The sequence below is a fragment of the Microtus ochrogaster genome, chromosome 21 (genome assembly GCF_000317375.1).
Source record: "Microtus ochrogaster isolate Prairie Vole_2 chromosome 21, MicOch1.0, whole genome shotgun sequence".
Classification (NCBI taxonomy): Eukaryota; Metazoa; Chordata; class Mammalia; order Rodentia; family Cricetidae; genus Microtus; species Microtus ochrogaster.
In genome coordinates, this window is record NC_022022.1 from 13365814 (window position 1) to 13380865 (window position 15052).

A 15052-nucleotide genomic window follows, 5' to 3' on the forward strand; every position below is an offset into this window, starting at 1 on the left:
AAGATCATTCTTGGTAAGCCAGCTTGTGGACTACATAGAATAATAGAAATGGGTTAGATCAATATGTAAGAGCTAGCCAATAAGAGGCTGGAATTAATGGGTCAGGCAGTGATTAAAAGAATACAGTTTCCGTGTAATTATTTCTGGGCATAAGCTAAGCTAGCCATGTGGGCGGCCGGGCGCCTGGGACTCAGCCCCGGCGCTCTTATTACAACACTCTTAGTTCTGGCTGTCCAGGAACTATGTAGCCAAAAGTGGCCTCAAACTCACAGACATCCTCCTGAGTGTGTGTGTGTGTGTGTGTGTGTGTGTGTGTGTGTGTGGATCTGTGTGTCTGTGGGTCTGTGTGTGTCTGTGTGTGGTAGTCCTGGGCCTGAATCCTGGGTCTAGCACATGGCAGGCAAGAACTATACCACTAAGCCATACCAAAATCCCAACAAATGATCAAAGGTAGGCACCAGAGATGTCACAACACCTGGAGATTGGATTAACTTTTGTTCAAACTCAACAGAGCGAGAGACCAAAGACTACCATCTTTTTCTCTCTGAAAATGTATTTTAAAAGGCAGAGATCAAGTTAGTTTAATAGAAGTAACAAAAAAACAAACCATAAACGGCACAGGATAATCAAAGAGCCCATATAACCTGCCTTCGAAGATTCTGGGAGATTTATACCTCTCATTCTTTATTAGATTCTTCAACATTTTTAAAAAAATTTTTGTCTGTGTGTGTGTGTGTGTCTGCCACATGTGTGTGGGTGCCTGTGGGGTCCAGAAGGAGTAAGGTTCCTTGAAGTTGGAGTTACAGGCACTTGTGAGCCTCCAGACATGCCATTGAAAACTAAACTATGATCCTCCAGGAGAGCCCCTCTCTTGACGGATTCTTAAAAGGGAATAAAGTCTAGAGGTGGAGTTAGCACCCTTGAGAAGTGTGCTGACAGGCCCAGAAGTTATCCCATACCTAATACTTAAATACTAAAGACTTTACTTCCTCACTCACACTGGACGCTCCTCTACCCAAATCATGACAACAGAAGACAGAAACAAACAAACAATAAACCCAAAAGTGACACCAAAAACTGTCAAAACCAGAGGCACTTTCAGAAAACTGTATAGGATTTTCTACTGCAGTAAAGATAAAAGGAAAAATAATGAGAAAAACTTCACCGTAAAAGAGAATGGCATATGCTTTGCCAAAGGTCTCTTCACAAACCTCTTCAAAAGCCATTCAAAGATAATCATTAATTAAACAGGGTCGCTCAGATCCACCCTCTCAGAATCTGAAGGGTAAGATCCAAAAAATAAAAGCCACACCCACTGGGAGGTTAGCTAACAAGATCCTCCCAGTTTTCCTGAGGCAAAGCTAAGGCAAGTTAGAAAAGAGATTTATTTTATCTAAAAAAAAAAAGAGGCGGGGGCCTGTCAGTCCTGTCTGATGGAGTTGCAGGAAATCAAGTAAGAGACTGTACCTTATGGGCCCTGATCTTAGAAAAGCATCCCTTACGAGTTGATATGAGACAGCAACTCAGCAGAAGTGATAGCGGCCAAGGTAAGACCTGAACCTACCTGTACAGAGCTACGTGGCACTAAGCAAATAGTGGCTAGTTTCCCTAACCCTCTCTTTCCGCCCCAATCATCTTCCCCTTTGGTTACCAGTTGCTCCAGATGCCGTAGAGTAGTTCCACAAAAGCGAAAGAGAGGTTCAGGCACAGGAAGAAAAACAGGTTCCGGGATGTCTTGTCCGACAGGATGGCCCTGAGCACGATACAGGTGATTAGAAGCAGGCAGGAGCCAAGGGGGTGCCGGGACCCTGAAGTCGACTCCCCCTTTCAAGACCCACCCAGTCCACATGCTCCTTTCCACCACAGCAGGAGGGTGACGCTCCCACCCTGGACCTCACACCCATCCTCAGCTCCTGGCTTTATCTCCTCCAGCCGGGTAGCCCCCTCCCAGCAGACACGGCACCCCGCACCTAAACCAGCCTGAGATCTTGCCAAACAGATTGAATTTGGGTGGTTTGTAGTCATCATCCTTGATGGACAGGGGCAACATCTTCTCCACCCGGCGAAGGGCCGGGCCTCCGTCCCTCTACAGAAGTGATCCGGTATGGTGGCGGCAGTGACAGCGGTGACGCTTCAGACGCGGACCCTCTAGGTGCTTGATCGCGGCGGCGTACCGCCCCGAGACACAGACACAGACACACACCCGGGAACTCGAGGACTTCCGGCCCGGGCCGCGCAACGCGTCCTGGGACGGGAAAGCGGGAGGCGGGGTGGGGGCTCGGGCGGGGGCGGGGCTTACGGAGGGAGGAGGCGGGGCTCTGGGAGGGCTGCAGAAAGCCCGGGCTGCAAGGCTCCGGGGATCCTCCAGCTGAACCTGGGGTCCTATCTCCCAATCTCACAAAGGAAGTCCTCAGCTGCGGCTCTGCAGACGTGGCTGGCTGGGTTCAGGGCCTGCTGTCACCCACCCAGATCGCCCACCACCAGCGTTCCCGGATGCAGTGCAGCCCGCGCCTGCCCCTTCTGCGTTAACCCCCTGAGGACCTCAACTCCCCGCTGTGCTTGAGGCAGCACCGCTGAGGGACCCAGGCAGCCACGTGCTGCGCCGCCGCGGCGCAGGATGCGCGACAATGGCTTCGCGAGGTCAACGCTGAGGGAGTGCACTCCACCCGCGGAAACCGCCACGCTGGACGAAATCGTTGGGAGCCTTGCAAAAGAAACACTTAAAGGTATTGTAAAGAAGTCTTTTAGGAATAGGTACATGGAGGCTGTGGCTTCATGTTGTTTGTCCCTCCCGGGCAACCTCAGTTGGTTGCAGCCCTGATGACAAGCGCAAACTCGTCCCATTAGCATCCCGGTCACCCCGGGACAGTAGCTGTCACTGTGATCCATTTCAGGAGGTGCAGTCACAAGCCGGCTGGATGAGGGACGCTGTGGATGAGCCTTCCGGGCCTGGGCTAGGTAAGGACACACTCCAGAATCTTTCTGGGGGATTGTTTAGACAAGGTTAGCTGGCCACGTGAAAATTAAAAGTTGTTCCCTAGGAATGGAAACCGAGAAAGAGGGTTTGGCTTTGGGAGGTGGCTTGGAAACTACAGAACCGAGCTTCTTGGGAATGTCTATTTGCCTAACAGGAAGTGGAGCGTCACCCAAAGGGAGGGAGGGAGGGATGGCCACTCGGGGACTGTCCCCTGCTCTGGGCGCTCACTTTGCGGGCGGTGCGTTTCCTAGGTTATCAACTGGACTGGGGAAGAGGTTGGAAGCTTGGTTTAGGAGAGGGGGTGGGAAAGAGACAAGCAAAGGAGACTCCCCTTCCGTTTTGTGCGAACCAAGCTGGAAATAATCCTGCTGGCCCCACTGCAATCCTCTGCACTGGAGGTGAGGCGTCTGTAAAATCCTCTTTCGTTGATTTTATTTTTCCATTTGGGATCTATGACTGTTTTGCCTTCGTTCTTGGAACTTTATGTGTAGGAGGGATTTATTCTGTAATTTGATTTTTGAAAATGTATCTTGTAATTTTTTAAAAAATGTAAACCCTTAAAATCTGCTGGTAAAAAAAATGGCTTAATTCTACATATTAAGTTCTGGGAAGACCATTTTTGTCTTTGCTTTTCTTGGGTTATATTTGATTATTTAATTTTAAGTGAATATTTTCAATTAGTAGCATTTAGTTTTTAAAAGACACTTTTGTGTTTAGAGTAGTCTTTGAATCCTGCTTTACTGCATTGCTGGGGAAGCCCTAACTGGATGCAGAGTAAGTAAGTAGTTTAAGACTAAATATTTCCATTGCAACCTATTTTTTTCCTTTCAAGGCCGCTTTATTTCAGTATGTTAGTGGGGATACATAGAAATAATCAAATTTCAGCAACTGATTTCCAGCCTTCACCTCAAGGTCAGCTGCAAGTTGAGCCTATGAGTTTTTTATTCTGCATTTGGAAATAAATTTTGTATTCCGTCTTGTACTACTGTAGATCTGCAATTGCTTAGCTGGCTTAGGGAGAAACCCACATTACCCATTACTGAATAGTTTTGAAATACAAGAAAGAAAATTAATTTCAGCTCTATCAGTTACTAGAGACTCCTAGATTTAGCTCCCTCCCTTCAAGATTTAAGATAGATGCTCTCTTGGGGATCTTCTCCTTTCTAAAAGTAGCAGTGCTATTTCAAATCCTTAAGCCCTGGATAGCATAATGGCCAGTGGCCAATTCAGCATTAAAGGAATTTTTGTTTGCAATATAAAGCTCAGAGAGGGACACTGTTTAAATCAGGAAAAGTTCTAGGGGTAGAAATTGTTTCCACTATGCTTTCTTTCTTTCTTTCTTTCTTTCTTTCTTTCTTTTATCTCAAAATAATATCTGTCCTGTACATGTTTCCCTGTGTACGTTGTGTCAAAATTTGACTCTCTCATTCAGTAATCCATTTGATGAGTATCTAGTCTGTGTCACACTCTGTGATGGCGATTGGGGCTATAAAGGCAAAGTTCATTGCCTGAAACAGTTTTCCAGAGAGGACAAGCTGATGTAAAGAGTCCCGTGTTTTAGGGCTGCATGGTGTGTAAGTTATACACGGGAAATGAGTTGGGAGGAGTGAAGAGAGACAGCTATCACTCAGGGAGCCTTTCTCTGTATGCTAACCCATTCCTTTTACCTCTGCAATCATTTTTAGCATAAAAAAAGAAAAAGATGAATTGGGAGGAAAATGTTTTTGATTTCTCAGCTCTATTTTGGTGGTCAGTGTTTAGCAAGTCTCCAATCAGATGAGGTACTTGGGAAATCCCTAGTCATAATTCTTTATTCCTTCACGCATTACAAGTTCAAATGACTAGGGAAGACCATAAAATAGACACAGTAATAAATGTTCTTACATTAATCAACGTGTTCCTACTGTGAACCTTTAAATATTGGTTTACATCATCAATTAGTTGTTTTTGATTAATTGTGCATGCTATATGGGGGGGCCGGGGCCTAGAAACCCAGCTGTTCAGACATGTGGTTGAAAATTGAAAAAATACAAGCAGAGAGGATTAAAGGACGGAAACTCCTCTTGTTCCAGGTCCTTCCCAATGGCAGACAGCAAGCGTGAGAAGGATGCCATCTGTCAACCTCAGTAATCCGGGCTGGCATTTATCTGCAACCCTGTTTCAGACCTGTGGTTTATGAGATACTGCAGATTAATGTCCTGTGAACTGCTGCCGAACAAAAGGCATTACAGCAGTAGCTAGGAGTAATGGCACATGGAAGTCTAGGAGTTGAATAGTGATGCAAATGATAGACATGGCCCTTGGATTCACTTCACGATGTGTTTGCTTGGGTTCCGAGTGTGTCGATGTTCAGGAGTTGGGATGATTCCTGTGTCTTCTGTTTCTGGACCCGCCAAAGAGGTCTAAATACAGAAGAGCCACAGCTGTTAGCATCAACCAGCAGGAAAACACTTATCTTCCTTGTCCCCCAAATGTAATTTTTAGGACATAGAAGAGCAATTTTTAATTTAAAAGTCACTTGAAGCATCACATAAAATTCTTTGATATCTTTTAATAGCACCAAGGAAGACTGTTCCTGTCGAGCACTGAAGCCATAAGGGATGCTGCTGTAAAAAATTAGTTACACAATGAGGTAAGTAACAGATTCTGTTGCTTAAAAAAAAAATACATGGAAAAATACATACAGTAAAATATATCATTTGCCTCTCTGGAGTCTTAAATATTTTTATATTGGTATATAACTGATCTCCAAAACTTTCATCTTATAAAATCGAAACTTTATACCCATTAAAAAAATAAAAACAAACAAACAAGCAAAAACTAACCTTTTCTACCTGCTCCCAGCCCTGGGCAATCCGAGTCTACATCCTGTTTCTATGAGTTTGACTAAATATATCATGTTAAGGGAAATCATGCAATAGTTGTCCTTTTTGTTTGAGTCTTTGTTTTACATAGTTTAACTTCCTTTTTGAGGCTGAATAAAAAGTCTGTTGTGTATCTATATATCTCACGCTTCCCAAATAGATCTATTCTCTATTCATCCATGGACACTTGGGTGACTTTTTCTTTTCTTTCTTTCTTTTTTTTTTTAGAGCTATTATAAATATGACAATAATGAAATACAGCTATTTTTGTCTATATTTTTTCCTTTAGGTTTTTGTTTTGTTGCCACGGGGTTTCACTCGCTAGCCCTGACTAGCCAAGAACCTGCTCACTATGTATACTAAGTTGGCCTCTTAACGCACAGAGATCTGGCTGCCTTTGACTCTGCCTCCAAGTGCTTGGAGTAAGGCATATGTCACTGTACCCGGCTTAGTTCAAATTTTTTGCATTGGTAGTTTTATTTTCTTGAAAATAAAAGTCCTGGCAGGTATGGACGCTGCCCCAGCCCTGGGGAGGCTAGGCCACAAGGACTGTGAATTTAATGCCAGTTTTGACTGTATAGAGAGTCTCAAAAAGAAAATTCTAGCCGGAACCAGGACCTACTAGAAAATACCACAAGGCCTCTTTCAGGGTGAATCCACTAAAATCCTAATCCAGATTCTGGGATAAAATCAATACTTGAAGGTTCCTTTTTGTGGTATATGGAGGCCTTTCTGAGATTGAACAACTCAGCCTTTTGGCAAAGACCAAGTGTAGTGTCTTCTTTTTTAATCAATTTAATCTGAGGATTGAGCCTATGGCTTTATATATTCTAAGCATGTACTGAGCCTACACCGCAAGCTCCATTACCTCTATATGTGAAATACTCTTGTAGCCTGGACTAAAGCTGAAAATAGCATCCCTGCAAAACATGGAGAGAGTACAGAGTTGCTCAGGTGAGTCCGGAGTTTGATTCTGGCCCACCACTCTGTCTGTGGTTCAGCAAACACTTCTCCTATTCGGTCCCATACGTGTGCCTATCTTCTTTTTCTCTTTCCAAGAATTAAAAATGCTCTCACTTGGGACTGTTGTATAATGTCAAGGGAGGAAAGTTCTGGCAACTTCCATTGCTATGACTAACTGAGGGTAAGATAAGCTATGTCTGCCCTCTTTCCCACCATGCTGGGCACGTGGTAAGAACCTATAAATATTTGTTGAGAGGACAGAGCGCCATTGGTTGTGTGACTAGCCTTCCTCCACTCAAGTGAGAAAGCTGACGTGAACTGGTGCTTAGTATCTGAAAATGCTTCTAAGTCATAATTCATATGCATGAATCTGTTTCTCCTCAGGAAGCAGCTTTGGAGGCTGCTGGAAACCAGTTTCCACTAGAAGGGAAAGAGTCCAGGGATTTGTGACCTGACAGTGTTGCTCCCCACCTCCCCAATCTTCCATTTACTAAAACAGGTAGAGGTTCAAATGAAAAGCGCCTGTGTCCTGAAATGGCGAAAACAATCGATTTGCAGATGGACTTGACATCTTTTCTGACCCAGTTCTCAAACGAATTTTGCATTAGACTCTGCTGGGCTAAAACCACTTTTCTATTTCTAGATTTCTAGATTATAGTGTCCATTGATGCCTTGGATCCTTATAGAGTCCGCAGTGTTCCTCTTAGGAATAAGAGCACTCTTGATCCTCTTCTAGTAGGCTTCCGTTGGATTGGTCATCTTCCAACACGGCATTATCATCATAATCATCGGTAATTAACTGACAATTCCAAGAGAAACGATTAAAGATTTTATCTATGATAATTCACACCTGTGCACTTTGGAGGTTGAGAGGACCTCACTGTGTGCCTCCGTGATAAATGGCTGGGTCGAGGGAGGCAGGCTGTGCATTAAAAGCAATTTATACATATTTATGTTTTATTTCCCTGTAAATGGATGATGATAAGTTCTGGTTATTGATAGTGACTCCCTGGAGCTGTGCTGAGAACATGATGTTCTGAGCAGGAAAGGGAAGAAGGAGGAGCTGAAAGCCCAAGACTGATGACCGGCTTTTGGTATAGACTGGCAAGGGAGATCGGGACGGGCAATAGAGACACTGGTGTGTAGTGATTGATACCCTGCTTTGAATGCTGCCAGTGTTGTTCCCTCTAACTTGATTTAACGGTACCGAAGTAGCTCACTCACCCTGGCTGCCTGCAGCAGAGGGCTTGACTGTGACGTAATCAGTGCAGAAATGATTTTTCTCACGGTATGCCCTGGGGAGTGACCTGGTACTGTAGCACTTACCTAGTCAAATGTGATAGTATATATATGGAGCTTTAAGAAATAATATTTTAGGGATTCTGTTTCAGAACTATAGCTCCAGAAATACAGTAAAGACAGAGCTAGGCCTTCTAAAGGACACGGTTTTCGGTGGTTATCAATGATCGTGTGTGTCTATATGTCTGTGTAGTATACTGTTACTGGAAAAGATGGGTTGCTTTAGCCCTAAGAGTTCATGACTTAGCTGATGACCATTCATGTAGCTGTATGATGGACTGTTCACACACATGGCAAGATCGCAAGAAACATCTATGACACTTTTATCTGTATCTTTTGTGTGTGTCTGTGTGTGTATTTTTTCCTGCCTTTTGAAGCTTATGATTAACACAGAGTAACTTTAAGTATTTTTTGATATGTTTAGTCTTGCAAAACAAGTAACAGAAGTCAAGAATCTGGTGAGCTCTTTGGGAGAAAGTGAGAGGCCAGAACTGACAGAATGAATGAAGGGCAGTGTGACATTTCTGAAGTAACAGTGACAAGAATGGATTTATGAATATGAACAAAAATCCAACCTGGGCTTGGAGAGATGGCTCAGTGGTGAAATGTAAATGGAGGCTTTTTCTGTCCCCACCCCAGTCCCAAGTCCTTTTAGAGTAACTACTCTGAGGCTTAATATTAATTCCAAAGTGTTTGGCCTATTAGCTTAGACTTATTATTAAGTAGCTCTTACACCTTAAATGAACCCATTTCTATTACTCTATTATGTATCTATTTTCTATTATACACGTATTTTATCAAAAGTCTCGTGGATTATTACCTCATACCTTACTCCTGCAGCTGCTGGAGTCTCTTCCACTCCACCCTTTTTCTCCACAAGGAGAAAAATCTGATTGGATTTCCCACCGGGCATATTCCACCTGACTATTGGCCAAATCAGCTTCTATATTAACCAATGATAATAAAACATAATCACCACCTACAGAGAGACATTCCACATCAGTGAAGAGCACTGACTGCTCTTCCAGAGGACCCAGGTTCAGTTCTCACCTCCCCATGCCTGTGTGACAGGAGCCTCTCCCCACACAAAATAACTCAATGTAATGAAAGAGATACATCCACTGCGGAGAAGGTGCTGGAGGTGCAGCTGTAACACCGGGAACTGAGATCTGTCTCCATGCCTGAGGAGCACATGGGGTGGAGGGCAGGGAGGGAAAGTTGCAGAGTGCCGGTGATACTTGAAAGATTTGATGGGGCTCAGTTTGTTCGGATTGGCAGAAGGAAGTGTAAGTACATGGCTAAGACAGGAGACAGATGGGCTTGCTGTATGTCACCAGCCCCTTTGCCTCAGTTTGAACAGTGCCATTTGCACGCAGTACACCTGGCCAGAAGCGCTAGGCAGTCGGCGGCTGTGTCCTCCTGCTCATCTCGCAGGTCTGTAGAGGGAAGCCCCACGTTCTGAAATGACCTATGCGTTTCACCTTGGGAGGGTTTTCTCATCTGGCAGATGAAGGCCTTTCTCTGAGCATCTGTCGTCTATAATCATCAGTTTTTATGCAAGTACATATCCTGAAGAATGAGCCCAAAGAGAAACAGTCTGTGCCGTATCGGGCAGATCGCGCAGCGAAATGGCAGAATAGTTATCATTCTTCTACCATCTGTGGCATCAAGATGAAAGCGGCAGATCCGCGTTGTCTGGTGCCAAGCCGCTCGCTGTGTTTCTACCTGATGAGCCAGAGGACATTTTTTGTTCCTGTTCTACTCTGACATATTTGTTTACAGCTTCTCTCTGCATAATGGTGGCTCTTTCAGGCTGAAGCAAGTAGCCCCAAGAAAAGAATTCAGCAGTACTGCTTCTGGGGACTGTGAGTAGGTAGCGCGTCTTGGGAAATTCCGATTTCCCTTTCCATTTAAAGGCATACACGTATGTGTAACTCACAGTTCATTTGCTGTGTATCATTTGCTCTCTTACTTTATCCTATGTCCACATCTAAAATATTTCCAACAATCGTCTCCCAAAAACCACTTCCCTCAGAAATGTAAACTTTCCTCACGTCCTAAGTCAGCAGTTCCACAGCTCAGCGTTTGCCCAAGAGAAGCGATGGCAAATGTCTGCATAAACATTTGCTCACAAATGTTCATTGCAGCAATATTGATAATAGCCCAAATATGGAAACAACCGAAGTACGCAGCCGTTGATGAGCAGATAAGCAAAATGCGAACTGTCTGTATACTAGAACATTATCTGGGAGCGAAAATAGAATGGGGGGAGGCCTGAGAAGGACAAGGCAGTACATTCCGTGCTCGCAGTGCAAATGTGACAATCCCCAGAACTGGCGTAAGTGCCAGGCAGGCGTGGCAGGCCCCCTAGTCCCCGTGCTCCCTCCAGAGGCAGAGATCGAGTCTGTGGGGCAAGCTGACTAGCTGGACTAGCCGAATCTGCAAGTTCTTGGGTCAGCAGAGACCTTGCCGCTACTAAAGTTAATAAAGTGGATAGTGATTGAGGAAGATAAGCAATGCCAGCCTGTAGCTTCCACACACACGTGTGCCCACCCACATTCCAAGTCAATATGCACACACACACACACACACACACACCTCATGTACACGTGCATGCCAAAAAGAGATGCTTAAATCTGTGTATGAAGTTTGAAAATGTTTTTGCTACGTAAAAGGAATAAGATATAAAAGCCAACCGGGCGGTGGTGGCGCACGCCTTTAATCCCAGCACTTGGGAGGCAGAGGCAGGCAGATCTCGGTGAGTTCGAGGCCAACCTGGTCTACAAGATCTAGTTCCAGGACAGGCTCCAAAGCTACAGAGAAGCCCTGTCTCAAAACAAACAACAACAAAAAAAAGGTATAAAAGTTATATATTGTATAGTTGCATTCATAGAAATGTCTAGAATAGGCAAATTCATTGAGACAAAAAGTAAATTTGTGGTTTTCTGGAGCTGGGAAAGGATGTGATTAATGGAAGGTGACATCTCGTTGAAACTATAAAAATGTTCTTATTCAAAGAACTAATTTTTACATTACTTGTCAGGTGTTTTAGGAACAGCCGTGCCACAGTGGACAGTCGTGGGCTGGGCTAGCCAGAAAAGCTTGCCTTGGTTCTCCTGCTGCTGCTGCTGCATAGGCCAGTACAGCTGCAAGATTGCAAGTGTCCCTCCCCAGACCTCCAACTGCTGATCTATAGAGAGAAGAAGTGGGCGTTTGAGATCCTTCTATCCGAGGATTACTTGTCTTTTCAGGGAGGCGAGCAAATATTGGGACGTCTTTGGCAGCTTTATCCCTTGTTCGAGCATAACAAACAGCAGTGGATTCTCTGGTAGTCTTTCTGTCTATGTTTAAGTGGATCTTACTAGGCAACTGAAAAGCAGAGCAAAGCTTCTCCACCTTGGTGCTTTGAGCACAACAGGCTCCATAATACTGTGCTGTGGGTGCCGTCCTGCTCATTGTGATGTGTTCCACAGTACTGACATCTACCCTCTAGATAGCCATAGTATCTCCCCTTCAGTTGTGACAACCCAAAATGTCTCCAGACTTGGCCAGCTATCCTTGAATGGTACAACCATCTATGGTTGAAAAACTTCTGTAGTAGAATAGCAGTTTATCAAAATAACCAAAAGGATGGATGTGTTCTTTACCCATGCAGAACTAAGAAATGAACCCAACTGCAAGTTGAAATAATCACTGGGAGAACCTTGATTTTTTTTTTTTAATTTGGAGACACGGAGACAAGAAGGACCTTTGCTGTGTTCTGTTGATATTTGCGTTGCTTATTAGTATCTTTCAACTAGTGTGGTTGTGGGGGCAAGAGAAAATAGACTAAGAGCTGTCAGCTGGGTATAGTCTCCGCACTAGGGAGGCAGAGGCAGGTGGAGCTCATAATTCAAGCCTATTCTGGTATGCATACCGAGTTCCGATCAACCAGGGCTACACAGAGAGACTTTCTCAAAAGACGGGGAAAGAAGCTGTGAGATCCCCTTCCCCTTCAGAGTGAGACAGGGTGTCAGTAAATAAGCACAGACACGATTTTAAAACAGCAAAATAAAGGAGAAAAGTTGGCGTTAAAAGCAGGGTACCCAGCTTTTTTTTTTTACTTCTTATTTCTTCACCTCTTGCTGGTGTGCTCTTTGATGCCCCATTCAGAGCTGTGTGTTAGATGATTGGTTCTGTCTTTAGAAAACAAAACAAAAGAAACTATCAAGACTTGAGCTATCCAAAGTGTATCAGGGTTGTTTGCAACAAGCCTACAATAGAGCGCTAACCCTCAGCCATGCTAAAGGAGTGTGCGCCTTGTACAGCCCCTTGGAAAGTCCTTTCTCTTTTTCTCTTCCAGGCAAGTTAAGGAATTTGCATAATTTAATTGAGGTACATTATTTAATAAATGCCAAATGAAATATTTATGATCTATCGCTAAAGACATAAATTATTCAGCTCTCCTGAAACCTGTCTGATACAAGTCAAGTTGAGGCTTAGGAGGTGTTTGGAAGGAAAACTTGTGTGATGGCACAGGGAATAAGCGCCGCTTTCGGGGTGTAAGCAAACGGGAAGCTGTCGCCCCGGAAGGTGTTTAATATTGTCAAAAGTTTGCAATTATCGACAGTAATGAATCTCCATTACTTTTTCCAAATTAGACTGCTGGGTAGTGAGTGGGTGGAAACATTTCCAAGGTTTAGAATATGTCGAGTCTGCCGAGCTCCATAGAGCAGTCCAAAGCTCTTGATCTGGTGTTCTTTAATGCAGTTGGCAAAACCTTGCTTCCCCGAGTGTTTTTAACTAACCACGCAGAGCTGAGCATGTGTTTTAGGAGACCTGTTTTTAAATTCAGTGCCGAAAGGATTTTCGAGCCTTTGGAATCAAGATTACTAATTCCTGCATCTAACCTTTGGTTGACCGTCTTGGCAGTCTGTGTTTTTAGGAAGAGAACACATGGAATGAAAACGCTGTGCTCCAAAGCCTTAGATTACTGTTCTTGAAAAATAATTACATGAAAGCTGAGGTTACTAATTGTATTCGTGCCTCAGAGTGAGGCCACGATAGAGGCAGAAGCACAAAATCGCTTTTCTTGATAGAACAAACTACAGAAAATAGTCCAAGACCAAATGCCCTTGAAAACGTGCCAGAAATCTGTCTGGCTAAGGAACACTGCATTTCAAGTCCGGACTGGAAATGTGAGAGGCTTTGTGGCTTGTGAACAAGCCCTTCCCAAGGTGGACATGATGGTGCATTCCTGTAACCCAGGCACTCCAGAGACTGAGGCAGGAGGACTGTGCCTGCAGGGTCAGCCTGCACTGCGAAGACAGAGACCCTGCCTCAGATAAGAAACAGTTAAGCGGCACTTGAGTCAGGACACTGTCCCATCAGGGAATGTATGTGTGCCCCAATCTGCATCCTCAGAAGCTTAAATGCAGGGTGTGAAAACTAACCTATGTGTTTCTTCTCTGGCCTTGAACTAGAGAAATCTCTCTGCCGTTATAAAGCAAACTTCAGGCCATGAAGCAAGATCATGGGTGCGTGGTGATGATTTTAACGCAATACTCCTCCAAGATGTCCTCTGTGCAGAAGGAAAGATGGCTTAGCCTGGTCTAAGGGGTTGTTGGTGGGATAATGGCCTAGCTGCAGCTGCCCGAGTTCAACCATGGCTGTGAAATGAAGACCTTATGTGTGCTCTGTGTGCACACACTACTGCTACACCTTTCCAAGAAGGTGGAAGGAAACAGAGCGTGGTACATAAAGACAGTTTTCTATTAAGAAGAGTAGAGTCGTGCTTGGGACTGATCCATGCCTTAGCTATAGTTGGTTTCCAGTGAGAAGTCCTAAGAGCTTCTTCATCTTTTATCAGAGTGCCCGTTTACTGTGCAATCTAGGAAGAGAGATTGTTTCACTAGGAATAAAAAGGAAGTAGAGGATGGATCAAAGTCATCGGGCCTAATACACAAGTTTGAGATTAGCCTGTGCTATATAATCCAAGGCCAGCCAGAGCTTTGTCCCAAGTTCTTGTCTCAAAACAAATAGACAGGTAATAATGATTCCATATTCTTTCTTTCTCTGTGTGTAAGGGATGTAGTTTGTGTGTGTGTGTGTGTGTGTGTGTGTGTGTGTGTGTGTGTGTGTGTGTGTGTTCACATATATATGGGAAGGGTAGAAGTCAGCTTCTGGTGTAATGATCCTCAGGCTCCAGTCACCTTGATTATTTGAAACAGGGTCTCTCACTGGGACATGGACACTAAGGTCCACTGACTGGCCAGTAAATACCAAGAATCCACCTGCCTCTGTCTCTGCTGTGCTGGGATTACAGGCCTTGCTACCACACCCAGCTTTTCACAGCAGTGCTAAGGATCAAACTCAGATCCTTGCATGGCAAGCACTTCCCCCATGGAGCTGTCTCTCCCAGACCCTCTTATTCTTTCTGATCTTAAGAAATTTGTTTTGTTGACCTAAAGGTACTTTTAGAATGTTGACCAGAAATTCCTAGTTGATTTTTTTTTTAATATCGTCTCTTCATTAGTGAGGTTTTTTTGGGTTTTTTTTTTTTTTTTTTTTTTGGCAATCTATTTTCCCCAATACTGGCTTTTGTACTTACTTGTACAGTAGGTCCTAGGTGTGAGGACTGGCCCCAGGGTGCTATGAGGCCAAGGGGGAAAGACAGACAGATCCGGAATTTATTGGGGAATTGGCATGGAAGTGTGGCAATGGAAGTACCAGCCAGACCTCCTGAAGTATGGGTCAGCAAAGGGTGTATTTACAGGGTGAGGCAGATGTGACCATCTTCTCTAGATTGTAGCTGGTTTATCTTAAGATAATCTTAAGGGCCGGGCGGTGGTGGCGCACGCCTGTAATCCCAGCACTAGGGAGGCAGAGGCAGGCGGATCTCTGTGAGTTCGAGACCAGCCTGGTCTACAAAGGGAGTTCCAGGACAGGCTCCAAAACCACAGAGAAACCC

The 15052-nt window shown here is 44.5% G+C and overlaps 2 protein-coding genes across 4 annotated transcripts in view; one reads left to right on the top strand and one right to left on the bottom strand.

The window, feature by feature from the left end:
* Nucleotides 1-2213, bottom strand: part of Slc30a7 (solute carrier family 30 member 7) — a 63452-nt gene extending 61239 nt beyond the window's left edge. Inside the window, exons 1-2 of the mRNA XM_005357174.3 lie at nucleotides 1971-2213; nucleotides 1652-1753 (exon numbers count right to left, since the gene is read on the bottom strand). Of these exons, the coding sequence (XP_005357231.1) occupies nucleotides 1652-1753; nucleotides 1971-2050 (182 nt within the window). The 5' untranslated portion in view covers nucleotides 2051-2213. The remainder of the gene's footprint in view (nucleotides 1-1651; nucleotides 1754-1970) is intronic.
* Nucleotides 2214-2298: 85 nt separating this feature from the next.
* Extl2 (exostosin like glycosyltransferase 2) overlaps nucleotides 2299-15052 on the top strand; it is a 20906-nt gene continuing 8152 nt past the window's right edge. Inside the window, exons 1-3 of one of the 3 annotated variants that reach the window (XM_005357175.3) lie at nucleotides 2299-2726; nucleotides 2895-2958; nucleotides 5535-5609. In XM_005357175.3, the coding sequence (XP_005357232.1) occupies nucleotides 5605-5609 (5 nt within the window). In that variant the 5' untranslated portion in view covers nucleotides 2299-2726; nucleotides 2895-2958; nucleotides 5535-5604. Of the gene's footprint in view, nucleotides 2727-2894; nucleotides 2959-3228; nucleotides 3376-5534; nucleotides 5610-15052 lie in introns of those variants that run through there. The other 2 variants (XM_005357177.3, XM_005357176.3) reach the window with 2 other exon arrangements.